At 46.3% G+C, this 27,778-nt stretch overlaps 1 protein-coding gene and 1 pseudogene across 1 annotated transcript in view; one reads left to right on the forward strand and one right to left on the reverse strand.

Moving 5' to 3' along the window:
• Positions 1-13,326, forward strand: part of SNCB (synuclein beta) — a 31,270-nt gene extending 17,944 nt beyond the window's left edge. Inside the window, exons 3-6 of the mRNA XM_015412530.1 lie at positions 5,441-5,479; positions 6,107-6,225; positions 9,082-9,171; positions 12,623-13,326. Coding sequence (XP_015268016.1) covers positions 5,441-5,479; positions 6,107-6,225; positions 9,082-9,171; positions 12,623-12,655 — 281 coding nt within the window. The 3' untranslated portion in view covers positions 12,656-13,326. The remainder of the gene's footprint in view (positions 1-5,440; positions 5,480-6,106; positions 6,226-9,081; positions 9,172-12,622) is intronic.
• A 3,830-nt stretch (positions 13,327-17,156) lies between these two features.
• Positions 17,157-27,778, reverse strand: part of LOC107111535 — a 42,333-nt pseudogene continuing 31,711 nt past the window's right edge.

A 27,778-nucleotide genomic window follows, 5' to 3' on the forward strand; every position in this document is an offset into this window, starting at 1 on the left:
GAACTCTCCATCAGTGAGCTATTAGCCACAAGGTATAGATAAGGACTCTGGGGCAAGTGATGCTCTGTCATCTTGGTGCTTGGGGGGATCACCAGTGGGAGGGCTTCTAATGTCCTGGCCCCACTGGTGGACCTCCTGATGGCACTGGTATTTCTGGCCACTGTGTGATACAGAGTGTTGGACTGGATGGGCCTTTGGCCTGATCCAACATTGGCATCTCTTATGTTCTTATGTTCTACGTTCTTAACTCTCAGCACCTTCATTCATTTAAAATTCCCAGCCTTCTTTGGGACATCTGCCTCTACCTGTGTATCTACAGAGATGCTATCTTCCCCATAAGGATTCAAGGTGAGGATGCTGCTTGTTTGGAAGCCAGGGTTCTTGGTAAACCATATAGATGCCCATGACAGTGCCATGCATTTTTAAAAAAACAAAAACTTTATCCATGATTCTGCAATTGCTATTTTGTGACAGATCAGTAGCACTTTGGGCAATATCTGTGTCTGGAATGGTGTTTGCAATGGCCTGTAGTCCATTTCCAGGAGGTACATCTGGATTTAAAAAAAGAAAAAAGAATATTGTTTTCTGTAAAGACTAATATGGCCACACTTCAGTAATTACAATGGAGTGTGTTAATATGGCAAAAACAAAACTACAGCTGTATGCAAAACACAAAAAGAAATAATTCTATTTAATTTTCTAAGCTGTAGGGTTCTAACAATACAGAAAAAGGTGCCCCTGCTGTGAAAGCAGGAGGGAGCAGAAGGGAGGTGTGCCGGGTAGGCGTCTGCATGCCCTGACTTTACTTTTGCCATGTCAGCACAGATTAGTTTTGCATTGGGGTAGGATTCTGGCTGAATGGCAGAGTAGCTGCTTTGCAGTGCAGAAGGTTCCTGGTTCGATCCTTGGCATCTTCAGTGAAAAGGATCAGGGGGTAGGTGATCTGAAAGACCTTTACCTGAGACCCTGGAGAGCTGCTGCCAGTCAGAGCAGATAATGTTGACTTTGACAGACCAATGGTCTGACTCTGCATAAAGCAGCTTTATGTGCAGTAGTCTGAGAGAGTGACTGGCCCAAGGTCACTCAAGCTGGGATTCGAACCTGGGTCTCGCAGATCCCGGTCCAGCACATGTACCATTACACCAAAGTGAGGCCAGACAGAGGGACATCCCTCCAGGAGTAAGTGTGGGTTCTTCTGCTTGGGGCAGACTCAGCTGCTCCTGCCTTGGCTCCCTGGGCAGTTTTCTTCCAATCCTTTTCTCCCCCAGTGCTCCCTCAGTTAATAGCTTATGTGGGGCCATTTTTTAAGAAGTCACTCAAGTGGAGTATCTTTAAAAGCACTGCTGTGTGTGATGGAAGGACGTGGCACAGGTGATCCTACCTACCTTTGTCGGCAAAGACAGATTTTGTTGGTCCAACTCTGAAGGATGCTGAGAATCTGGTTGGCAGCGCAGCTGAGGAATTCAAGACACACAGAGGCTCTTAGGTGCCCTCTCCCTCCCTGAAAGGCTCCTCAGATTACCAATGAGCGGAGGGAAATTAAAAGGGTTAGAAGACAGAGCATCGTTGAAGGACGACTTCAATCGAATCAGCCAAAGCATGCCATAGATCTCATTTGAAATCGTAAGAGGTGGTGACAGTGGTGAAGAAACCTTCCCCCCCCCATAGCAGTTTATTTGCACAATCTGGCTCAATTATTCAAAATTGTGCATAGCCTAGCTATGCTTAGGCAAGATTTGGTTGACTTGGAATCCACTAGTAGCTGTGACATTTTGCTAGTTTATTTGTAGATAAAAAAATTTCTTACCTGGTCCAACATGGGCTGTGGTTGTAGTACAAATCAGGCAGCAGAGATGCTAGAAGAACCATCTGATCATGTTTGTGTTTGGATAGCTTGATATGAGTCTCCTTAGTGGATGTTGACAGAATTGTGGGAGTACTGAAGGCCACTTCCTGCAAATTAGATCTGTTCCCATCTTGGCTGGCTCAGTTTACTGTCAGAAGGCTACTTCCCAAAATCTTTAAAAGAAGCCATTCATAGAACATTGCTGATAAAGACCTCTATGCCAGTGAATGTTCAAGTGAGCTATAGGCCAAACCTACCCTTTCTGGGTAAGGTGATAGACTGGGTTGTAGCAGAACAGCTCTTCGTTTTTCTGTGTGACACATTTGCCCTTGATCCTTTTCAGCAGGCTTCAGTCCTGGTTTTGGAATGGAGATGGCACTGGTGGTTCTGATAGACAATCTGCATAGAGACAATACTTTGCTGCTAGTTTTGCTAAACCTGTCAGCTGTGTTTGTACTGTAGATCATGCGACCCTTCAGCATTACCTGGAATGAGGGCAGCCCTGAAACAGTTTTGATCTTTCTTCTGCAATAGAATGCAGAGAATGGTGCAGGGAGATTTAGAATCAGTCCGCTAGGAGTTGGATGAGAGCATTGCGCTCATTGGACCAAGATCTACTGGTGATCCCCAACCCTAAAGATGTTTACTTCGCCTCAGCCATCTGGGCTCTGGCTCCAGCCTGGTGGAACACTCTCCCTATTGACATCCAGGCCCTGAGGCACTTAATGCAATTGCGCAGGGCCCGCAAGACAGAGATACTCTGCCAGGCCCACAGTTGAGGCAGCAGAGATCCATCTATATTAACTTCCCCCTGTACTGCTGTGCATGTTGTCAACTTTTATTGTCCCTTCTTCACCTGTTTTTCCAGTGTCAACTACAATCCACCTGCAACACTTGGGGAATTTAGGTGGGAGCTGATTGGGATAGAGTGACTGAATGGGTGCCATGGACTGCTATTGTCTGTTATTGATGGATTTTATTTTATATTGAGTTTTAATAATTGTGATGTCTTAAACATTGTATTATGTATTTATTGCTTTGTTGTAACCTGTCCTCAGCCTGCTTGAGGGGGAGGGCGGGCTAGAAGCTGAAATAATACCAAGGCATTGGTTGGTTCCATTAAAGAGACTGGGGGTATTCCTGGACCTAGACTTGTAGATGGAGAAGCAAGTCAGTGTTGTTGTTTGCGATGCTTTCCTTCACTTACATCTAGTTTGATAACTGCATCCCATTCTGGATTAAGAACAATCTAGCTATGTTTTTTTAAAAATAATTTTTTTTATTTTGTCAAACTCTGGTGCAACACAAAACAACATTACCATACACCAACACAGAACTGCGTGCAATCTAGCTATGTTGATCCATGCTACTGTAACCTTGAGGCTAGATGACTGTGGAATTTTCAGCACACACAATTTATTCCTGCTTTTCTTAGCAGTCAACCACTAACATTGGAATTGTGTTGAACACAGTTAGTACAGAATGTTGCTCCCCACTGTCCTATGGAGTTAGTAGTTCAGCTGTATTCCTGAGACATTAAGACTGGATTATTTTAAAGGACCTATGTTGTGCTGATTGTTTGAATCCATTGTTCCGGGTTTTAATTTTTTAGGTTTTATCTGATCATCTGGAATCTGCTTTGAATGTTTGTCAGAAAAATGGTATAAGAAATACTTTAGGAAATAAATAAAATGACTTCATAATTACCATAAGGGCCAGCCAATCAGCACAATACACAACCAGCTTTGCCTGGGAAAAATAAGAACTGGTTCCTCCTGGGTTGGATTCAGTTTGGAAGCTTGCCATGTCGGTCTGAAAAGGGGTGACTGGGGATCATCTGCTAAGGCTATGTGTGCCTATTTTCATACTAAAGATACAGGAATACAATCATCTTTCACATTTGGTTGTACAGTATTCTCTTCTACCTTTGAGTTAAACTTGTAACAGGAACTGGAGAAGAATTTTGTATGGAGAATTTTCTTGGTTCAGTTAATATTTTTGTGATGACTCCTGAGGAGCCATTTGTGTTCCAGCATTTTTCACACATTTGGATCCCCTCAGACACCTTTGATAGGTCTGATGCCTTTGCTCTACCCCTTCCACATCTCCTTTTGCCCTTTGCTGGTTTTATGGCTCAAGGATACAATGGATACATTGAATTAATTAAGGTATTTATACCCTGCTTTTCTCCTCAGTGGGGACCAAAAGCAGCTTACAACAACACATTTTCCTTTCCTCTGTTTTCTCCTCACATCAATCACCCTGTGAAATAGGTTAGGCTGAGAAAGAGTGATTATCCCAAGTTGCCCAGCAAGCATCCATGGCAGAGTGGGGATCTGAACCCAGATCTCTCAGATCCTAGTCCAGTACTAACCACTGCACCATGCTGGAAGGTAACTAGTGTTTATTCCTTCCTCTTGGCCTGAACAGATACTGTTGCAAAGCAAGCATGGCAGGTTTCCCAAAAGGAAGTCACTTCAGCACAGTTTGGCCAAAGAGGCACAGCAAGATGTTCCAAATAACATTTTTAGCCTGAAGTTGCAACTCACAAAGAACAGGCAGTTAGTGCATTTGAGGTCTTCAGTCAAATCCAGGCTTCCGAGCCTTGCCTGTCAGGGAATATTACTATTGCCAATGTGAGCATGTCTAGTATATAAGCCCATTTAATTTTTAATAATCATCTGGCTCACAGAGCCAGCAAGTTGGCCAGAAATACAGCTGCTCCTGAGGCATTGTCGTATTTTCTGAAACAACGGTGTGCCTTTCTGGGAGGGTTGGTATCCTGAATTTCCTCCCACATTCCAAGAGAAAAGCCAGCATCTAAGAGTGAGATTTAGAGTTCCAAGCTAGGACTGGTGAGACCTGGGTTCTGTCTCTGTCTGGGTTCTGTTCTGCCTTTTATCCAGGGTGCTCAGAACAGCATACTAATTCACAGCTCCATTTGTTCGTCACAATAATTCTGTGAGGTAAATTAGGCCAAAAGACTTCAAATCCCTACATTGCTGTGAAGCAACTTACAGGGGCTTTGGCCAGTCACTTGCTAAGCCTAACCTACCTCACAGAGTTATTGTAAGGATTAATGGGGGGCAGTCATCATCTGTCTTTGTCCTGAATTCCTTGGAGGCAGGCAGGGATAAAAAATCTAATAAAATAAATGGTGGTGGAAAGTGCTGTCAAGTCACAGCAGACTTATGGCGACCCTGTAGGGTTTTCAAGGCAAGAGATGTTCATAGGTGGCTTGCCATTGCCTGACCCTGCATCACGACCCAGGTATTCCTTGGAGGTCTCCCAGCCAGATACTAGCTGACCCTGCTTAGTTTCTGTGATTTGATGAGATTAAACAAATTGAATAGGATCAACCAGAGGATGATTTGTCTTGCTTCCCACGTGACTTTTATCCTATAGGAGAGTAATCACCCTTAGGGGCAATGGCTGTAATATCTGGGAAATATGGACGGGGGCTGAGATATTAGCCTGCCTGAACTGCTACTGCTTAGCCTCGTGACAGCAGTATAGCCAGGTTTCTACCGGAAAATGCCCATCTTAGGCTGTTTCTCCTATTCATCACTTTTCTTTCTCTCTCTCTCCCCTCAGGAAACAGAACTCGGGAAGGCGTGCAAAGTGTGGCCTCAGGTACTAGCCCCTAGGTACTTCTCCTGTGCTCCCATGGCTGGCTCTGTCTGGCCATTGAGTGGGTGGTTGTGCTAAAGGGATCACAGGCTACTAGGACAGTGATGTCAGCTGCTTATGCAACTGGGCCTGGGACAAAGCCTTCCAGCTGCTTCTCACACGTCTGCAGAGCCAGCTGGGAAAATCAGCTAAGGCACTGCCCCAGCATTTATGGGAGGTGGGGTTGGGAACCTGAAAGGGTTGATGAAGCATGCAATGTAGTGAGGAGGCAAAAGGAATGAATGGGCTTGTGTAAGTTGATAGGGAATGGGTGCTGTAGGGGGGCCTCTGAGAACACAGGGTGCAGATTTCCTGTGGTGAAGGAAGCTAATTTGCTTTGTCCCATATAGACATGGCTAGATATAGCACAGACTGTATGGTTGGTCTCTCTCCTACATGGTTGATCTATCTGCTATTAACAGCTTTGCTGAGTCACCACAGCCCTGCTGGACTGCTTACCAGGTTTTATGACCTTTCACAGACTATAACAGGCCACAGTGCCTAGTAGAGCAGGTCCAGAAAAAGAAACCAGTTGCCAAACCAAAAAACAAACAAAATGAATGTAACTTCACTTTCTTCTGGTTCTTGTAGTTGCTGAGAAGACAAAAGAGCAGGCATCCCAGCTGGGTGGAGCTGTCTTCTCAGGAGCTGGCAATATTGCAGCTGCCACAGGCCTGGTCAAGAAGGAAGATTTCCCCACTGACCTGAAGGTGAGCATCCCAAGCCCTTCAGGCGACCGTCAGAACTGTTACAGAACGGTCCTTCACCAGTGGTAATACAATTCTCCTGTGGGAAGGGCAGCTGATCCCTAGGAAGGATCTCTCTTGGGGGTTATTAATAGTTGCAAGTGGCACTGGGGTTTGGCACAAGTTGTAGCCTGTTTGCCTTCACTGCACAAAACAGAAACTCAGCTGCTGTATTGGGTTTTGCTGTGTTCTGCTTCTCAAGTCGGGCAGACACATGAGTGCATTAGGTGATCAGCAGAAGATGGGATGGCAATAGGCTTGTGTGATAGTGACAGAACATCCAGGACACCAGTGATCTTGACGTCCCTTAGAAGACATAAACATTGCGCAGGAACAGGCATGTACATGCACAAGGGGGGGGGGAATGTTCATCTGTGATGGTGCTGTGTGCCGCTGCATGTGCATTAACATGGGCACAGTCTTGGGTGGGTGTGTTTAGCTCCCTGCCAGTTGTGCACATTCAGGGGTATATGTGTGGTCATATATGGCAGCCTCACACTGTATTGTGTATGCATATGGTTTGGGTTTGGTGTGTGTGTATGAATCTGCACATTTATGCTGACATGTTCAGATGCATGCCTACGTGCACATCTGAGAGTGTGTTTCTCACAGTGGGTGAGTGGGCAGCATGCACTGAAATGGTCTGGCAGCTGCAGGGCTGGTCGATCTGAGAAAGGGCTCTTGAATCTTGCAGCCGAGCTGCCACAACGAGCAGAGCCGTTTGCTTCCAGCTTAGCTTAAAATAGCAACAGCTGAAGAGGAAATGAGGCCAGCGCAGCCAGACAGGAGCAGGCGCTCTGCTCTCTCTGCGTGTGTGTGGGGGGAGGGATTTGTGCAGCATCCCCCTCCTTCCCTGCCTTTGGACAGCTCCTGTTCTGTGATGGGGAGGTGATTGCCTGAACTGGCCAGTTACAGCTCACGTCTGCTGCAAGCTGAAGATGAGCCCAGCTCCCCACTGCCTCTGACAACTGAGCCAATGATTATGGATCCACCACCTGTAGTCTCTAGAAGCCTTCTCTAGGGAACGGGAGACCGAAATAATTGAGTATACTTCATGGGGCCAACTGCCTCCAAATTAGCTGGCAATTGTAAGACTTCAGGATGGTATATATAGAGTTGTCCCACAAATCTTAACAGGGGCAGCCCAGGTCACCAGGACAGGACAAGCTGCCATTTACCTTCATCCCTGACAGTTGAAGTGCACGGAACAGAAAAACCTGAATGATACTTGGTTCCCCCTCCAATGATATCAGGAGTATCAGCTGTCCAACTTCTCCCTGCCATGCAGCCTCTTGGGGCCAGGAACTGGCCACTCTAACTGAAGGCCTATTTTACAGCTTCAGTCAGAGTTTTGAAAGAGCTGATTTTCTGTCAGTTTCTTCCTTGCAGTTAGAACAGAATGAAAGCTGAAACGCACAAAAATTTGAGACAATCCTGTTGGAATGGACCTGCTTTAGTGCAGAACTTCCTAGTAGACATGAGTCCCCAGGTTAGTCCTGGACTGTTGTTTTGGCAAGACCCCAAGAATGGTGCTGGGCAGACCAGGGAGACTTAAGGAACTTGCAGCCTATTCTTGTGCTGTTAGGAAACAAACATCTTCTGGCCTGAAAGTGGGACTTTGCAGAAAGCAAGCCTATCACTTTCTGTCTGTATAGAAAGTTCTGGCAGCTGTCATGAACAAAGGTCCACTGAACCTATGGAGGGTGTCTAGCACAGTCCTGGGAGGGAGAGAATATTGGATCACAACAGGAGGGTGTTGGCCAAGGTTGTGTGGGCATAATATTTATATCCAATAAAATATAAAGTGGACTGAAGAAAAGGAGCAATAAAACTGATAAGGTATTATTAGCCATTAACAGTTCCTGGGTCAAATCCTGGGTTAAATCCTGCAGTGCCAAAGTATTTGGGTGGAAAATGTGCACCAACCATCACTGAACTAGCCAGCAATCACCTTAGAGGAGAGAGATGAAATGCTGGCCCTCCACCTCCTCTTCAAAGTGGCCCTAGTAAAACAAAGGCTGCGGGCACACGGGCAGGAAAATGCGGGGGGGGGAGCGTGGCTGCTTGCCCCGGGGCTAAAAACCGCACAGTTGCGCGAGCATACCTACCGTGGAAGTCCCGTTGAGGTCCTGTGGTAGGGGGGAGGTGCCAATCACTCCACAGTCCTGCGGCGCAGCAAAGAAGCGGGGCGCGGGGCAAACGGGTTGGTTTTTTAAAAAAACCCTCAAATGTGCGCATGCTCCCTTGGGTGCTTGTGCGCATCTGTGGAGACTTTGGGGGGGGGGAACCTCTTTGCGAGGGAACATGGGCGGGTGCCAGAACTACCACCGGAAACACGATCAGATGCCCACCCTTGCCCCGCGGTTTCAGGAAACTAGTACCTCCGAGGTACTAGTTTTTTACCGCACATCTTCCGCGGGAAGCCTCGGGTTCGCCACGGGAGCTTGACGCTTCCCAGATGTGGCGGTGAGATCGCGCCTGGAAAATCCGCCTAGCTTCCGTCCCTCTAGCGTGCCCAATGCTCCGTGTGACCGCAGCCTAAGTAAACTAATCACTAGTTATTAGGGCCGTAGAGCATAATATGCTGGCCACTCTTTGTCCCCCAGCATCAGAAATGTTCTGTTACCAAATAACTGATCATTTAAAATTATTACTGTTTATTAGAATGACTGCAAGACTCCAGTGCAATCTGATTTTATGTTAGATGTATTGGGCAGTCTGGTCCACAACTGAGGCTTGCTGGTATGCTGGAGCGTTCAGTGAACACATACTGGGAAGGCAATGTCAGCCATGAGTAACCTGCCCATCTTTCCTCTGCAGCCGGAGGAGGTTGGTCAGGAAGCTGTGGAGGAGCCACTGATAGAGCCACTGTTGGAACCTGAGGGTGAGAATTATGAAGAGCCACCACAGGTCAGTTGGAAAGAGCTGAAGCAGTCTGGTGGGGAAATGAGGGTAGGAGATTCTGGGAAACAAAGGGCCTTTCATCATAGTTCCCTGAGGGACAGAGGGTTGGATCCAGCAAGCACTGGTTGAAGGACCGTGGGTATTCCCCACTGTCCCCAGGAAGGCTGATTCCCAGTATGGAGTAATACCCATACAGGTCAGTGGGCTGCTGTGAGAACCAAGAAAAATCACCAGCTCCTTCTCTTCTATCAGTGCAGTTCAACTGATGGCAGGAAGGGCCCTTTCAAAGAAGCAGTTATTTGTCCACTACTTAAAAAAAATCCCTACAGAAAAATGACATGGCCAATTATTTCCCAGTCCCTAATCTGTCCTTTCTGTTGAAGGTGATTAATCGAGCAGTCGCAGACCAACTCCAGGTTTTCATGGATAACTCATTTGCTCTGGACCCTTTCAGTCTGGTTTCAGGCTAGGCCAGGGGATCTCCAAATGTTGAGCCCGAGGGCACCTTTAGAATTCTAATGTAGGGTGGAGGGAACGGATACAAACTGGCTGCCACAGGAGGTGGAGCCAATCACACAGAAGCCCAAGTACAGGGGAGAAGAAGCATCATGAAAATAAAACAGAGGGCAGCTGCCACTGAAACAGTGCTATTATAATTTGCATAGCCAGCCAGCCAGCTTTCAGTGGCAGATCAGAAGCCCTGCTGGGCAAAAGTCCCACCTAGCCCCACTCATTTTCTAAAAATACTTGGCAGGTGCTAAGTAAGGTGTCAGCAGGCTCCATGATGCCCATAGGCACCATGTTGGGGACTCCTGGGCTAGGGTTTGGGACAGAGATGGCCCAGGAGCTTTAGTTGATGGTCTCTGGTTGTAGACAGATGCCATGCCTCTTCATTGTTCCTACTGGATTTATCTGCAGCTTTTGATAACCGCGGACTGTGACATTTTGTTGAGATATTTGGAGGCAGAAGTAGGCATAAGGGGATATACTTTATCTTGGTTTAAGTGAGGGGTCCCCAACTTTTTTGAGCCTATGGACACCTTTGGAATTCTGACACAGTGTAGTGGGCACAGCCATAAAATGGCCACCACAGGAGGCTACAAAATGGCTACTGCAACTTACTTTCAGTCACACAATTACAATCCTTGTGCTGTGGTGGCAACTGCTGTCAAAATACTTTAAAATTCTGTTCACCTGAATCTCCAGTGGCCAATCAGAAGCCTTGCTGGGTAAAAGCCCCACCTGGCTCCACGCACTTTCTAAAATACTTGGCAGGCACCATGGTGCCCATAGCACCATGTTGGAGACACCTGATTTAAATTTTTCCTTACAGACTGGACCCAAAGGGTTGCCATTGGAGACCAGTCATCATTAGGATGGGATTTGCCCTGTGGGGTTCCACAGAGTGCAGTCCTGTCTCCCACATTATTAAATCTCTATGTAAAGGCCCTAGAAGAAATTATTTAAAGTTTTGTAATTGGATGCCACTAATATACTGACGATACCCAGCTCTCTATCCAAAATTAATGGGGATGTGCTAGAGGTCTTGAGCCACTGCTGCTGTTATATGGCTAGGAGTGAACAAACTGAAACAGAATCCTGACACGACAGAGGTAATGCTGGTTGGGAAGCCTGACATTGAAAGATATTGTGGTTCCCACCATCTGTGGGGTTCTGCTGATTTGCCTAGGGGTTATACTGGATCCAACATTGCTGCTGGAAAAGTTAATGCAAAAATGCTTCCAACTTAGTTTAGCACAGAAGATGGCTCCCTACTTTTGACTAGGCTGTTCTGGCCACCCAGATGCATGCTATGGTACCATTGATACTATTGTAATGTACTCTAAATGGGTCTGCCCTTGGGGTCAACTGAGAGACTCCCATCTGTTCAAAATGCCGCTGCTCAGTTATTATCAGGAGCAAGACAGTGCATGCATATTACACCCATTCTGCAGTCACTCCATTGGTGGTTCATCGGTTATTCAAGATGCTGGCTATAACTTACGAAGTCTTTCATGGCCTTGGAGCCTCATATCTGTAAGACCATCCCTCTTGCCGTGCCACAATAGCTTTATTCATCTGAGCAGGGCCTTCAATGGGTACTACCCTGCAAATGGGCAAGATCAACAACTGCCCATAAACATGCATTCTCTGTTGTGGCCCCCATTTTGTGGACTGGCCTGCCTGAAAAGGTCAGAAAGGCATCTGTTGTTCTGCAAACTATGTAAAACAGAATTGTGCAGGAGGGCAGCAGTTCGAGACCCGGGTGCCGCATGATGGAGTGAGCTCCTATCTCTAGTTCCAGCTCCTGCCAACCTAGCAGTTCGAAAGCAAGAAATTGCAAGTAGATAAATAGGTACCACTTTGGTGGGAAGGTAACAGCATTCCGTGTGCCTTGGTATTTAGTCATGCCGGCCACATGACCACGGAAACGTCTTCGGACAGCGCTGGCTCTTCGGCTTTAAAACGGAGATGAGCACTGCAACCCTAGAGTCGGATTCGACTGGCTTTCGAGCAAGGGAACCTTTACCTTTACCTTTAAGGACTATATTAAATGATTCAGGGAGATGCTTTAATAAAAGGAACAGGAATGGGGACTATTCTGCTGCATACAGGATTTTTATCTGTATGCATTATTCTGTTTCCCTATATTGTCTTCAACTCATGGAATACCGTGGTCTGCGTTATTTAGCATATCATGTCTAATACTTGCTGATTTGATTCAAGTGTCTGTAATCCTACCAATTGTTGTGCTTATTGGATGTTACATCCTGTCGATAACTCACACTGTATGATCCACCTTGAGGTTCACTGAGAAAGGTGGACCTTAAATAAATAAAACTATGCCTCCTTCTCAGTGCAGCACAGACCACCTGGCTGTAAATCCATGCTGGTCCTCCAACCGCAGAAATCAACTTTCTCAGGGTTGGAAGGGATTGCTGACAGGAGGGGAAAGATCGGTGATAGTCACTGCCTTTTACTGCCTGGTTGCTGGATGCCACCCAGAGCCATTCATGTTTCAAGAGCTGCTGACTAAAGGCAGGCACAAGAAATGGCTAAGCAGACAGTAGTAAGGTGTAAGACCTGGGCAGACTACCCTCTAGGAGGTCTAAGTGAGAATTTGGGGGCACTAGAAACAGTTTGTACACACAAGAGAGCAGACAGTACCTGCATTGTTGTACACATATTAAACCACCTTGAGAATGGCCTGCTGCAGGACCTTTTGGGAGACAACCATGAAAAGGTGGTGGTTGATAAGACTCGTGTGGCCATCCAAACTGGTGAATGGGGGAGGGGGCAGGGTTAGGAAGGACAATGGTTGAATGAACTCAGGTGCTGCATCTCAGATTAGGTTTCCCAGCATTTCCCGTGTATCTTCTGCCTGGCTCCAGCGCTGAGATATCTTGGCCCATGTCCTTCAGCCTTCTCATGCCCGATGTAATTTGTTTCCTTCCAGGAAGAATATCAGGAATACGAGCCGGAAGCATAATGGCCATCCCTGTTCCCGACACTTCCACCAGCAGCACAATAACAATAATGACCCTCCCCTCCCCAACCCTCCTCCGCCTCTCCAAAGGAAAGCTTTGAGGCAGATGGTGATGGAGAGAAACCCCCCACACCCCATCCTGCCATGAGTTCTTCCTCCAGTTCTGCTCCAAGGGACCTCATCGGGATCTGTGTTTTATGTATCGTGGTTGTTAGCGTTAAGAGAAAAACAAAGAATTCTGAAGACAAACCCTGACCGCAGCAGTTTGTGTGTGCGCGTGCGCATTTGTGAGCCCGGCCTTACTGCCCTGTCTCCCTCCCAGCTCAGTAAGGCCAGGCTTCCCGTGTCGGTAAGAAGCATGTTGTATCTTCTCCGTTTTTAAGCAGAGCATTCCATCACCTCGGCTGGGACCCCCGCGCTGGGCCTGCTGTACATTTGCTTGCACGTGAATCATGCCGACTCCGCTCCATTACCATTGGTGGAACTTTTTTTTATATCTCTGAATGGATTGTTTACGCCTTTGTGATCTCCCCCTTTCCTGACCCCCTTGGTCTTGTAAAAGAGACTCCCTAATTTGACGGTGCAGAAGTTGTGTCTGTGTATCCCAAACAAAAGGAATACCTTCCCTTTCCTGCCCCCAGCGCTCTGTGTTGTGACCGTGGCATGGATATATACCTCCCACTGTCGCTGTGTGTGCAATCCTGGGGCAGCTGCCAGTGACACAGCTGCCCTGTGTCCATGAATAAAGCCAACTCTTGTCTGTAGCTGCTTGTCTGCCTCCACGTTGTTCACGAGTCAAGAGGGGAGCAGTTGCCTTGCGCTATGAATAAGGTGGCTTTTATAGGCCTGGCATCCTGCAGCTACTGGAGCTTTTCAGGGGTCTGAGATGGTAGGACTTGTATTTCCTAAAGGAAGCAAGCCATATTGCTTCCAGAAAGGGAAAAAGCAAGCAGATACAACACCATCTTTGGCTAGGGGACAGTCAGAAGCAAGACTCCTACTTAGCATAGAAGCGGGAACCTCAACAGGTGCAGCTTTTTTCACCACTGCATGATAAACTACATCCCTTAAAGACAGAGAAGCCATACAACTAAGGTAGTGAAGAAGGAGGTCTTCTGAAACTCAGTTATTACTACACATTAAAATAGATTAATAAGATGGCTATGCAATACAGACCAGTTCATGCCCTCTGCATGCATCAGTCGGTGCCCTGATGTCAAGAACATAGTACAACTCCCAAGCACTTAGAAATGTACAGTGTTGCACATGTTGTGTATTAATCTGGCCCTGGAATCCAGATTAATATGGGATGTATGTGGGGAAACAACATGTACAAGTCTTAAGGAGAAAGGTATTGAATATACCTCCCTGTGTATTTGGAGCAGAGCACAATGCCCATTCAAAAGCTGTTCTGCAAAAAAGCAATACAAGAAAAAATAAATTCTGCATTCTGGGTCCCTCCAACTGGAGAAGGTTTTGACCAAAATCTGGTTTTGGTCAATACATCCCTTTTAAGTGCCAGGTAAATATAGGGTTGCCATATGTTTTTTGGCTGGGAGCGGGGTCTCCCGGCCGGCGTCTTAGTTTTCCCCTCAAATGGCGTGGCCCCGCCCCAGCGTGTGATGTCACTTCCGGGTGACACGCACGTGGGGGTGGGGTTTCCCCCGGGCCCCGATTCCATGGGAGCAGAAATCAGGACTCGAAAGCGGGGGGAATTCCGCCCCCCGGGGGCATTTGGCAGCCCTAGGTAAATATTATTTTACCTAAACCTTTGGCTAGGGGCAACTGAGCAATATAGCAGCCTGTAACCAGGTTTATGTCTTCCTTCACTGGCTTTGCAGAGTCCCATCTGTTCAAATGTATAGCCCCTTGACCTCACCAACAGTGAAAGGCTAGAGTTGTAGCCCTAAACACAAAAAGAAGTCCCACTAAAATCAAGATGACTTCCAAAGATGCTAAGGATCAAGGAGAAAATAACTTTACCAAATAAGAGATGTCTCCCTGCAGTCAGTACTTGAGAAGCAGCAGACCTTGGAACTATGAAGAGGCAAGTGGTTTACCTCTAGTTAGCATGATCTCTCAGATGAGCAGGTGGGGTAAACCCGCTTTAGTGATTGCTTATCCCTGCTTAACTGCCAAGCCAACTGTTGCTACAAGAAATGTTTGAAATGACAGCACCAATCAGTTTTCACATGACTGTGTACTACTATATACAGCTAGTGATTTGTGCAATCTCTATCCAATACCATGTCCCATTACATACGTGAAAAATTGGTATCAGTCTCACCACAATACCCCTCACCACTAGCAGAAGCCTTTGGAGCAAACATTTTTCAAGCCCTTGAACTTGGCCCATATTTCTAACTTCACATACTCCTGCCAGTTTGGTGTAGTGGTTAAGAGCGGCACACTGTAATCTGGAGAACTGTAATCTGGAGAATCTGGGTTTGATTCCCCACTCCTCTACGTGCAGCCAGCTGGGTGACCTTGGGTCAGTCACAGCTCTCAGAGCTGTTCTCTCAAGAGTAGTTCTCTCAGAGCTCTTTCAGCCCCACCAACCCCACAGGGTGTCTGTTGTGGGGAGAGGAAGGGAAGGAGATTGTAAACTGCTCTAAGACTCTGAATGAAGGCTGGGGCATAAATCCAGCTCTTCTTTATAGCAATCTAAATTTTTGTCAGTGCTTTCACACATTCTGATACACTAATGAGGCCTGGCTTTCTTAACATACAGCATAATCTTACAGGACTATTAGTTCTTGTCTTTACTGCATCAGCTGCCAATTTGTCTGATGTATACATTATCAGGCTGATAAGCCTGAATCAAATTTGGATCTTTTTAGAATAGCAGTGCTATGTTAGACTTTTCACAAATCCTACAGATACAGAAATTTATTAGTATCAATACATCTAATTCTCAACATGGTTCCATCTGTGGATACTTAAATTTGGATACTGGAGCTATAGACCGACAAGATGGATCTTTCTACAAACCTGAGAAAAGCCCCAGGGTTGCAGGGAAATCTGAAATCTAAAATTTATACATATGGAACACCTGTGGTGTTAAGGGAAAGATGCCCTCAGTGGCTGTTGCTAGGCGACCACTACAGTATTCAAGCCTTGGTTTCTGTCAGTAAAAGGCAAGGGAGGGCCTTTCCAGGGCCTATGAGGGAGGACTCATTGCAGCCGCCGCCGCCAAGGAACTCGCTACTGCATGACTCACCCAGGCCCACAAAACCCAGTGTAGTGGTTAGAGTTTCAGACTAGGATCTGGGAGATGCAGGTTCAAATCCCTACTCTGCTGTGGAAGCTCAGTGTGTGACTTTGGGCTGATATAACACTCTCAGCCTAACCTATCTCACAGGGTTATTGTGAGGATAAAATGGAGGAGGAAAAAAAGATGATGTGAGAGGCTTTGTTCCGTGCACCTTAGTGTTTAGTCATGCCGGCCACATGACCACGGAAATGTCTTCGGACAGCGCTGGCTCCTCGGCTTTGAAACGGAGATGAGCACCGCAACCCTAGAGTCGTATTCGACTGGCTTTCGAGCAAGGGAACCTTTACCTTTACCTTAAGATGCTTTGGGTCCCTATTGTGGAGAAAAGCAGGATATAAATGAATAAAAATATATCTGACGATGGGGGAAAATAAAAGGAGGTTGGTGGGTGAAAATGTCAGAAGGAAGCAGAGATAGGTGAGGATATCAGGGGCTGTCAGGAGAAGGGAAAGAAAAAATAGTATGAGAAAGGGATACAGGGGAAGACGAGGTGCCCCCTGTGAGTCCTTGCAAGTTTCCCACCATGCAGCTGGGCCAGGCTCAACCAACACTGCACAATTTGGCCAGAGTTTTCCAAGGGAGAGGCTGCCAGGGAGAGGGAATGAAGGAAAGCTGAAGACAGGCAAAGGTAGGTCGGCTGATCAGCAGGAAGGAGAAGGGGAGATGGTATGGGACTTTCAGATAAGGGAAAGGGAAATGAGATAACCCTCCAGAAGTCTTTGCAGGCCCCCTACTTGTTAATATAGCTAATTCTCAACGTGGCCAAATCGGGATACTGGTATCCAGAGACTGGAGCCATGAATAGACAGGACAGATATTTCTACAAACCTGAAAAGGCCCCAAGTTTGCAGGAAAATCTGAAATAAAAAATAGAAAGCCCCCTCAGGAGCCATTGCTAGGCAACCACAATGGTACTGTCAGCCTTCAAGCCTTGGTTTCCTGTCAGTAGAAGGCAGGGGAGGGCTCTTTTCAGGGCAGTTTTTGCCTTTGAAGGTAGACTCATCAGGGCCAGGCCTGACAGCAAACACTGGGGGATTAGCTTCCACATGACCTCCATGACTCACCCAGACCCAGCTGCTTGCTACTGTTCAACAGCAGCTACTTTACGAGAGCCACAGATTATTGCCACCAGTTTGAAACTTGCCTTCTGGCAAAAAGCACTGTATTTTATTTCCTCATTTCCCATCAGTTGGTGGTTCCTCCAGTTTACTAGTGATTTCCTAACAACGGCTAAAACTGTTAGAAGGGCAGGGAAGGTTCAAACTTATAGCCAAAGAATGAACAGCAAATTAACACTTCCCACAATTAGAAAAGACACATTTAGACATTCATCTGCTAGTTTGACATATTTATTGCTTTATAAATGTTGACCTTATATAGGGTTGCCAAGTTTGTTTTTCGCCGCAGTGGGGGACTCCCGGCTGGTGGCTGGAGAGCGTGCGCACGCACAAAGCGTGCATGCGCTGCATCCACGTCACTCGGAAGTGACGCGACCACGCCGGGCACGCTGGGGCGGGGCCACGACCATCCGAGGGAAAACCACAGAGTTTTCCCTCGGATGACCGTGGCCCTGCCCCCAGCATGCCCGGTGTGGTCGCGTCACTTCCGGGTGACGTGCACGTCGGGGGTGGGGTTCCCCCCAGGGCCCGATCCGGCGGCGGCGGGGAACGGGCCTCTGGGGCAGGGGTTTCCCCACCCCCCGGGGGAACTTGGCAAGCCTAACCTTATAACATTAACTTGTTATTTAGTGTCACTTTGCATATCTTGAATATCATCATGTTACATGTTAATTTACTGTTCATTCTCTGGCTATAAGTTTGAACCTTCCCTGCCATTCTAATGTATTTGATAAAGTGTGCCTTGCACACAAAAGCTCATACCTCGAATAAACCTTTGTTGGTCTTAAAGGTGCCATTGGATTCTAAATTTGTTCTACTGCTTCAGACCAACACAGCTGACCATCTGGATCTATCTCCAATGGCCAAAATCTGTAGTAAAGAAAAGGCATGAAGCAAAATACTATTTTTGTGAGAGAAAATTAGAAAGATCAGCCCCCACCCAACTTTAATCCTCATGCAGCAGCATGTGACTAACAGAGCTGCAAAACACATTAGAGTCATATGACACGAAGAGTCAGAGTTATGACTTCATTGGTGGAAAGGGCAGGCCCATAGCCAGGAATTTCTAAGTCAGGGGGCATTCTAATTCCTCGGGGGGCACTGGGGTACTAACTAATTTGATTAAAAGTAATTTAATTACTGGCTTCATGGCGCTTTCGGGTGTGGTGGCGGCGCCCTCTACCTGGCCGTCAGCTCTGCCTGCCTTGAGCTTTGGCATCTTGTGCCTCCTCCCTGGTGCTCCCCTCCACCCACCCCAGCTTCTGGCCTGCCCACTCACCTTTCCCCAGTGCAGAAAAGATGCTCTGCAGGTTGCTACCAGGATGAGGGGGAAGGAGGGTGGGAGTGGGAAGAGAAAGCACTGGAAAGGTGGAAGGCAAGGAGAACCGGAGGCTCCAGCAGCACAGGGGGAGTTTGTGGCGGGCACCCCATCTTGCCAGAGAGTCAGGGGGCCTGGGTGGAAAGGGATTCAGGGGGCCTTGGCAGGAAGGCAGGGGGCCAGGCCCCAAAATGCCCCATTGTAGCTACGGGCATGGGGAAGGGGCTCCAAGCTATGCTGAAGGACTGATAGACAATGGAAAGCCAGCCTGGAGGAAGAAGAGAAGAAGAAGAAGAGATTGGATTTATACCCCGCCGTTCACTTGGAGTCTCAGAGCGGCTTACAAACTCCTTTCCCTTCCCCTCCCCACAACAGACACCCTGGGAGGTGGGTGGGGCTGAGAGAACTCTGACACAAACTGCTCTTTTTCAAGGACAGCTGTGCCAGAGCTTGTGACTGACCCAAGGCCACATCAGCAGGTGCAAGTGGAGGAGTAGGGAATCAAACCCGGTTCTCCCAGATTAGAGTCCGCACACTTAACCACTACACCAAACTGGCATAAGAGAAGGCATAAGAGAGCTTTTTGTGTGGAAGGAAAGTCTGTGAGCTGGCCACAGCTAAAAAGAATACTCTCTGCCACTGAAGGACATCACCTTTCTGCCCTGACAATCCTTTCAGTAGTGCACGCATATAAAGAGATGCACCCTAGTAACCATCAATCCTTATGGACAGCATGGAACATAAATCTAGTAAATTAATATTTCTTTTAAAAATCCACACACAGGCATATTAGGTGTTTGAACATTCCTCAGGCTCCTACCTGCATTTTCCAATTGTCTTCCCTAACGCTGTCACTAGAGTATGTTTTTCCCTAGAACAAATTAATTGCTAATAAACTTCTCAACCATGATTACTAGGCACAGGGCAGTCCTGGCCCTTTCTTATCCTGTACTGCATAGCCATCCTACTGATGTAGCCCAAAGAGAATGCTGCTCTCCTGGCTGAAATCCATAGGGAACACTTTCCCACCTCCAATCCTTTTCAGAATTATGTCTGCACTGCTACTCCTACACAGCCAAGCAGAGGCAACTAGCTTGAGGGCATTACCTGAGTCAAGCTCAGCAGTTCTGGTACAGCTGCCAATTCCGGCTTCTTGTGGACAAAGATGATCCACAAGAGCCAACTGTAACAGGAGAAAAACCAGCAGGGGAAGGAAGTATCCAAATGATTTCATGATTTGATTGCACCATGCAGCACCTCTAAGTAGGGTGCTAACTTGGGTGAGAAGTCATGGCCTGGAAGAGGATATATTTGTACCAAAATACTAATGTAGGTTAATTTAGAGATTATATGATATACCGCTTACATGCTAAAGAGGTGGCTTCATCATGGAAATGCATCATTATCACCGGCTTCCACAGCAAGTACAGATTTACATACATCAGTAGTTCTGCTACCTCCGCACTGAATATGCAGGCACATATAATGTACTTTTCTGAAGCCAATTCCCAGATGCCACGTCTCTATCTCTAGGTCTACCTTTACCCCAGTAACTTTTTTAATTCTACAGGACTATCTGTAATATCCAGTGGGATGTTGAGACAAGATACAGCTGGAGGAGGACTTCTTGAAGGATAGCTTTGTTTAAAAAGCAGATTTCCAAGCAAGCAACACTTGAGATACATTTTGGTCCAGCCTCAGAGTTAGAGCACAGTTTATTTCACCCTTCGGCGAAAGGAAATTTTATATTCATGTGTTTCTAATTCATCTCATACCTTAATCCATCAGGCTCAAGATGGCCTGTAGGACAGCTGGACAGGACAAGCCATTCAGACTGCAAAGCAAGGACACAATAAGGAGAGGAAAGTCTGAACGAATGAAACCTGTATTCATGGACTGTGAAAAGAGCAGCCTATCAGCCTTCCTTTCCTTCTAAACCTTTTGACTGAAAGAAACAGAATTTTAGTTTGCAGAGTTAACATGCAAAACTAATACTGGATTTCAATTACTGTACAAACGTGTTTGCATTTGCCTCTCTCCCTTAGCAGTTTATTCACAAACAAGAGCAAGAATTAGCTAACATTATGCATGGAGACCAGCTGAAGAAAAAGGCTATGAAAACAAACTTTGACTCACATTGTGAATCAGAACCTGGCTTTTCAGACCCATCCCTCTGTCCCAGAAATAACTCACATAGGTGTTCCTGATCTCCAAAACATGCTTTTGAGTTGAAATCCACGATTCATCAGAACTTTTTTTCCTTAAGCAAAAGCACCCTTTCAGAGGAGATCAGGACTGCATTTGAAGACTGCAAGCAATGGAATTGCTTGATATGTCATTTTGAAGACTCATGTCTACACATAACACCATATCCAGTGATAGTGCTGTATAGACAAGGCTTTTTCTGTAGAAAAAGCCCAGCAGAAACTCATTAGCATAATAGGCCACACCCAATAGCAAAAACTCATTAGCATATTGGGCCACACCCCGGACAGCACCACTCATTATCATATTAGACTGCACCCACATGTTACCAGAAGTGTTGTCATCCAGCCACACCAACCTTTTGCTTCTTATTCTGTTTACTTTGTTTGTTGTCAAAGCCCAGAGCTTTTTTTGTAGCAGGAACTTCTTTGCATGTTAGGCCACACACCCCTAATGTAGCCAATCCTAATGAGTTCCTGCTGTTGGGTGTGGCCTATTATGCTAATGAGTTCCTGCTGGGCGTGGCCAACTCAGGAGCCAGCCGGAACTCCGTTCCTGTGCGTTCCTGCCCAAAAATAGCCCTGTGTATAGATAACACAATATCACACATACTGACATCCAAACAGTTCTCAACTTCTTTGTATATGTCCCCTAAACAAGATGAGAACAGAGATAAGATTCAGTCCGTTAAAGCCATTCTTCTATCCAAACCACACAGGAAACATCTCTGGATTCCAGCATTTTACTGAAAAACTCCCTATAACAGCCACTGTACAGCATTCCCAGCACATAGACTAGCAGCAGACAGACAAAGCCTCCTCCTGCAGTGTCATTTGCTATGCTGACTGCATTGTCTTTCTGGGGTGATTTCTGCAGCACGACTGAGCAGCAAAGCCCAGGGTGACAGCAAATGACACTTCTTCCCAACCCTCTTAAGTTGCAAGGAGGGACACATGTCACCAGAAGCAATGGTTATTTTCCAATGATGTATTTACTGAACTTGCTGGAAAGTATCCTTCCTCCAGATTCACTGAGGAAACAGCAAACAGGCATCAACATTTTCAGCATGCATGAACATTTTCAGCATGCACACCTGCCACCAACAAAACAGGCCTCAGGCTGCTGAAATTCAACAAGGCCTGCCATCGTTCAGGTATCTGCCAACATCAAGAATGGTATAGGCAAAGACAAGTTCATCCCAGCAAGTTCAAGAAGTGCATTGACACCAAGGTCTCCATGAACCAGCCAACTTTATATTCACGTTTCCAACATGCAGTGGATGTAATGGAAAAATCTAGTGACAAATGGAGCCTAGAGCAGTCTCAAAGGATGTTAAACGCTGATTCACCCAATTATTTTTACCCAACAAGTTAACTTTTTTGTAGTCCTCTCACAGAGAAACTCTGTGGACAACCTGGTATTTCCTGAACCCACTTGACACATGGCCCAATCACAGGCTAACCCAAGCTTAATTGATTTGAAAAAAGAAATCAAGCCTGTCCTACAATATTCTTTTTTCCGCCAATATAAAGTGAGGAGTGGCCTTAAGCCAATGGAATGGATATTGCTGTGCAAGAAAACTTCAGCTGGATGGTAGGTAACTTTTTTGTAGTCCTCTCACAGAGAAACTCTGTGGACAACCTGGTATTTCCTGAACCCACTTGACACATGGCCCAATCACAGGCTAACCCAAGCTTAATTGATTTGAAAAAAGAAATCAAGCCTGTCCTACAATATTCTTTTTTCCGCCAATATAAAGTGAGGAGTGGCCTTAAGCCAATGGAATGGATATTGCTGTGCAAGAAAACTTCAGCTGGATGGTTTGACCACGGTGATAGCATACAATACTGCTTCTAGACAAACACTCCATTGGCATCTGCATGTACAATGGCAAAACAGTTGAATCCCACCAATCAAACCTCTTTGCCAGCCTTATCAGCAAGAACTGGTGCTGTAGCTGTAGCTGCAAGCAGCACAACTGTACAATAAGAAACAACTGTACAATCAGAAACAAGAACAAAAAAAAATGAAATTATCGTATGGCGTTGTGTGTGCAATAGCCAGGAGATCCGGGGTGGAGGTGGGGGGGGGGGTGTCTATGGCTGCACCAGTAGGCTGAGAGTGCTGTGACTTGCCTAAGGTCATCCAACTAGCTTCAAGTGGGGAAGTGGGGAATTGAACCCGGTTCTCCAGATTAGAGTCCGCCACTTTTAACCACTACACCAAACTGGCTCTCCTTATCTGGAAGCTCACGTATCAAAGGCCGAGCTCTTCTTTTCAACCATTCTGCCCCAGTCACAATGTTCTGCCTGGTACCTGCAAGTCAGAGCTGAGCTATACTACTAGCGAGTGGTCATAGTATCGCTTAGAGCTGCGGGCACCACTGCGCAGACTCCTTGCAAATAATTCTTTGGTGCTTTCTGTCATCTAAAAGAAGCAGACAAAAACTCTAAACCCATGTCTGTCTGTCAGTCCCAGCTGCAGGAGAGGCCACCAAGCAGATGGAAAACACCATAACCACGGCCACAGCTCAAGAAGCAACTAAAGTCTTGGGACAAAAATTCAGGGTAACTGCAATATGGGCATAAACTTGAAATAAGGGGCACAAGGCATTCCAAGCATGCAGTGAAGCACGGCCACACAGAATAAAACAATTCAGTTCAGCAAATGATCATCGTCCCTAGGCTGTTGGCACCACCTACAGGTCTACTAAAAGAACAGCTCTCAGACCAAGCATGGCTACAACTGTGCATCAGGGAAACTGCAACCGGAAAGGGAGGAGTGAGATACAAACTAAGGTAAAAAAACTCCCAGGGGTCCACAGCGACACCTCATGGGCCCACTTTTCACTGCTGTGTCTGCAGGTTTCTACATAATGCACACTTTTTACCCCTAAGCCAATGGAGGCAAGTGGTCTAAATATAAGACCACCTGATTCACGGTAGACTTTAAAGGCCTTTTCAATTGCACGCACATACACAGCAGTTCTTTGGTCCAGGCCTGGGTCAGACTTCATGGCTATGCTCATAATTTGCTAGAAGATAAAAACACAAACATAAAAGGGACATGATCTGCAGTATTCTTGTTCAAAGCCTAAATTCCAAGTGCAGTGGTTAGAAGAGAATGGGGTTGCTGTGCCACCGTAGTAGTGAGAGCTGAGATTAGAGGAGCTTGCTCTATAAGACTGTGAGGGCTTGGCCTAAAAAATATTGAGTAAGCAGAGAGATACCTAACTTGGCTGAACATTCCATGGGGAAAGCTAATCCCGGGTGCCCAATATCCTTCTCTGAGGCTCCCTGCAGGGGGGTACAGGACTGCACTCTCCTACAAATATTTACATATTGCATCCACTGCCCTATTGCAGGGCAGTTTTTTAGGTGTACTGGAGACTGTGCTGGACAGGGAACTATGAAATTCACAGGGAAGTCACTATGCAGCCTCACCTATTTGTTGTAAAGATAAAAACACAATCCTACTTATACTGCCCTGTGCTAGAAAAAAAAGGAATGATGGAAATGCGATAACTAACTAACTAAATATATAAACTGGGATCTGAGGGAAATTTGCAAGGTGAGATAACAATTTGGAAAGTCAAGCAGCCGAGACCCTAATAAAGACTTCAGCCACTAGCTCTTATGAACCCTTTTTGCAAAAGGTTTCTAGGTTTGTGAGTATGCCCTCCTTTCAGACCCAGATCCATGCCAGACTTTCATCCTTTGCTGGTTGCAGCTTTGCTGAATCAAACTGAACTAGACACAAATTTTGGCAAACGTGCTCTTCTGAAGACTTAACCAGTCCACTACAGCAGAGACAAAGCTGAGGGTGGCCTTTAAGACACAGGTTGGCCAAAGGCTTTTCTTTCTGTAATGTACTAGCCCGCCTTTGGCGGACCCAGCTTGGGTACACAGAACAAAAGACTGCTAGGATCCTGGAAGGGACCTATGCACCAGGAGTACCTCTGTAAATAGCCTATCACGGGTAGTGGGTGTGTGTGGGGTGGGGTGTTGATCACGGATTTAAGCAGGGCTTTGGTCCTGCTAGAGTTGTCTTTGGTTTGAGCTGAAAACACAATAAAGCATGAGCTGATCACAAACAGGTGTTGAACCCAGTATATTTCACTTTCTTTAATTGTCTTATTCTGTACTTGTTCACAAAATATATTAATTAAAATACATCACTGTAATGTATTCATCCCCGACCGCGGAGGCGACCTGGTCTCCACGCGGTCTGGTGAAGTAGCAGAGCTTCGGGAATGAGAACAAAGGGTCAAGCGGATTCCAACCTACACCAATAGGAGGGCGCGGATCCCGACCGAGAGCCTATGGATCTCTCAGACACTGTAAATAGCCAATCACGGTTGTGGGTGTGTGGGTGTTTCCTGGGTTATATACACCGGCTCTTTGTCTCGTTCTGAACTAAGTAAAAGTATGTTGAGCTGAGATCACTGCCGTCTGCATACTTTTCAATCACAAATGTTATGCAAATTAAAAACATAATAGTCTCATTGCCAAGAATTCTTCTAATTCTAGTGCATCTTCAGATAGAGCATGCCCTAGGAATTAATTCATCTTATGTAGCTTCACTAGAAACCACAGAGGAGCCCCAAAGACTCACAGGCAGAGAAGCACTGGAGGAAAAGGGGCAGCAAGGCAGGAGAGAACCAGGGCCTTCCTGCAATCCTGGCCTGGAACTCTGGTGCGGGGATGATGGGGTCTTTCCAGATTTCCATTTCCAGACTCCACTGCACTGACATCAGGAAGTGATAGTTAGTCAGACTCATATTTGACAGTGAAGCGCCCATAACTGACATGGTTCAGATTCTTCCGCCATTCAAAGAAAGAGACAGTCACCCGTCCTGCATTTATGTACAAATCCGGCAAGAAGGAACAAGCGGTTGTTATAACTGCCTGGTGATTTCCTTAAAAAAGAGCTGCGAGATCATGAGGCCATCAAGGCAAAGCCATCCACATCTTCTGTGTCAGCACTTCCTTCCAGCAACCCCTTTCTTGTAGAAACACAGCCTGAGCTCCAAGAACGATGCATGTTATTTTATTTAGATGGCAGCTCTGTATTTCTGCTTTGGGGATAAATCTCCCAAATTAGGAGCTGCTAGTGTGGTCACTGTACTTGCACACATTGCTTCCCAGTGCAATAGAAATGCAGACGGATGCAGAGCCCCATAGCGCACTTGCCTGTCAAAAGTACAACACACTTGCCCTTTCCCCATCCACCCCAGCCTTACACTGGAATCAAGGCAGTTATCAATAGAGAATTTGAATGCAGTCCCTGGGTCCACATGATTCACATGCTGAACTGGGAAGAACAGAGAAGCATGCATTTTGGGGGAAAGTTATACAATTGCTGGCAGAAAGTAGGAGAAGTTGTAGCAGATGTGTATGTATGGGGCAGAAGGGCTTACGGCTCCAAGACATATGAAAGTCTGGATTACTTGCTTCTTGTTACTCCGTAAGGCATAGGAACATTAGTCACTCTTGAGGAGATTTTACTTAGCACAGAAGATGTTTTCTGATCACAGCACTTAGAAAATCACCTGCTTTGCTTCAAGACAGGTATGGAAATGAGCAAAGATCCTGAGTCCCTGAAAATGTCTGCAAGCTTGAAATTGTGTGCAGTGAACTGATCAAATATGACACAACAGCACCAGAGAAATACTCCAGAGCAACTGTGTCTTACCCCCTCCCAACAGCAAGCCAAAGAAATTGTGCTACCTGCGTCTTAGGATGAACTGCTCTGGCAGCTTTTATTTTCAACCTGATTACATGCAACTTCTCGGTGGCGGCTCCTATCTGGTGGAACGAGCTCCCGGAAGAGATCAGGGCCCTGCGGGACCTGTTGCAGTTCCGCAGGGCCTGCAAGACGGAGCTCTTCCGCCAGGCTTTCGAATAGGAGCCGCCGCCGCTACCACTACCACCAACGGGGACCATTGCTACAGCACCGCCGGAGGTTAAGTGGCTAATAATATCAGGGGGCCACAGTAACCTCCCCTGGAATGGATAGGGTTGTGCAATACTGGAGAGAGGGTTTTCTAGTCACGCGGGATCCTTGGGCATTCCCATGTATAAATTGTTTTAAATTGTTTTATTGTATTTTATTGCACTTTTGTGCCTTATGGTTGTAAGCCGCCCTGAGCCCGCATGCGGGGAGGGCGGGGTACAAATGAAATTAAATAAATAAATGCAGTACCCCAAGGAGGAGGACACCAAATGTACACTGTGCAGAAAAAACCCATTGCCACTGTTGAAGGACTGAGAGACATTGCTAGGGACTAAAAGACTTGCCCACTCCTTTTTCTGTTTATCTTGAGAAAGGCTGTTTCAATTGATCCAATCAGGGTTGAAAGAAGTGGATAAATCTTCCATAAAAGACTAATTCAAGATATAGCTCATTTGTTTGGGGATAGCAGTTCAAAATCTCTGCGGTCAAAATAGCAGCTTTATCGTTCATCAGGAACAGAGGACATGAGTAATTCTATGTGCCCTAGATTTATTGATGAATTCCACAAGACAACAAAAGTACTTACATCATATAGAACAAGGATTTGACCTGTATAGGTTTCTAGTTTGGTTTGACAGATAGATCCAGGTGGGCAGCCGTGTTGGTCTGAAATGATAAAACAAATTTTTAGTCCAGTGGCACCTTTAAGACCAACAAAAGTTTACTCAAGGTACACTTTGCATTGACAAGAGTTTGCATGAAGCTAGTAAGCAGGAAAGTACATAAGAACATAAGAACATAAGAGATGCCAATGTTGGATCATGCCAAAGGCCCATCCAGTCCAACACTCTGTGTCACACAGTGGCCAGAAATACCAGTGCCATCAGGAGGTCCACCAGTGGGGCCAGGACATTAGAAGCCCTCCCACTGTTGACCCCCCCAAGCACCAAGAAGACAGAGCATCACTTGCCCCAGAGCCCCTAGCTATACCTTGTGGCTAATAGCCACTGATGGACCTCTGCTCCATATGCTTATCTAATTCCCTTTTGAAGCCATCCATGCTTGTAGCACCCACCACTTCCTGTGGCAGTGAATTCCAAGTGTTAATCACTCTTTGGGTGAAGAAGGACGTCCTTTTATCCGTTCTAACCCGACCGCTCTGCAGTTTCATGGAGTGCCCACGAGTTCTTGTATTGTGAGAAAGGGAGAAAAATACCTCTTTCTCTACCTGCTCTTTCCCATGCATAATCTTATAA

This window comes from Gekko japonicus, unplaced genomic scaffold (assembly GCF_001447785.1).
Source record: "Gekko japonicus isolate JY-2015 unplaced genomic scaffold, Gekko_japonicus_V1.1 scaffold100, whole genome shotgun sequence".
NCBI classification, from domain to species: domain Eukaryota; kingdom Metazoa; phylum Chordata; class Lepidosauria; order Squamata; family Gekkonidae; genus Gekko; species Gekko japonicus.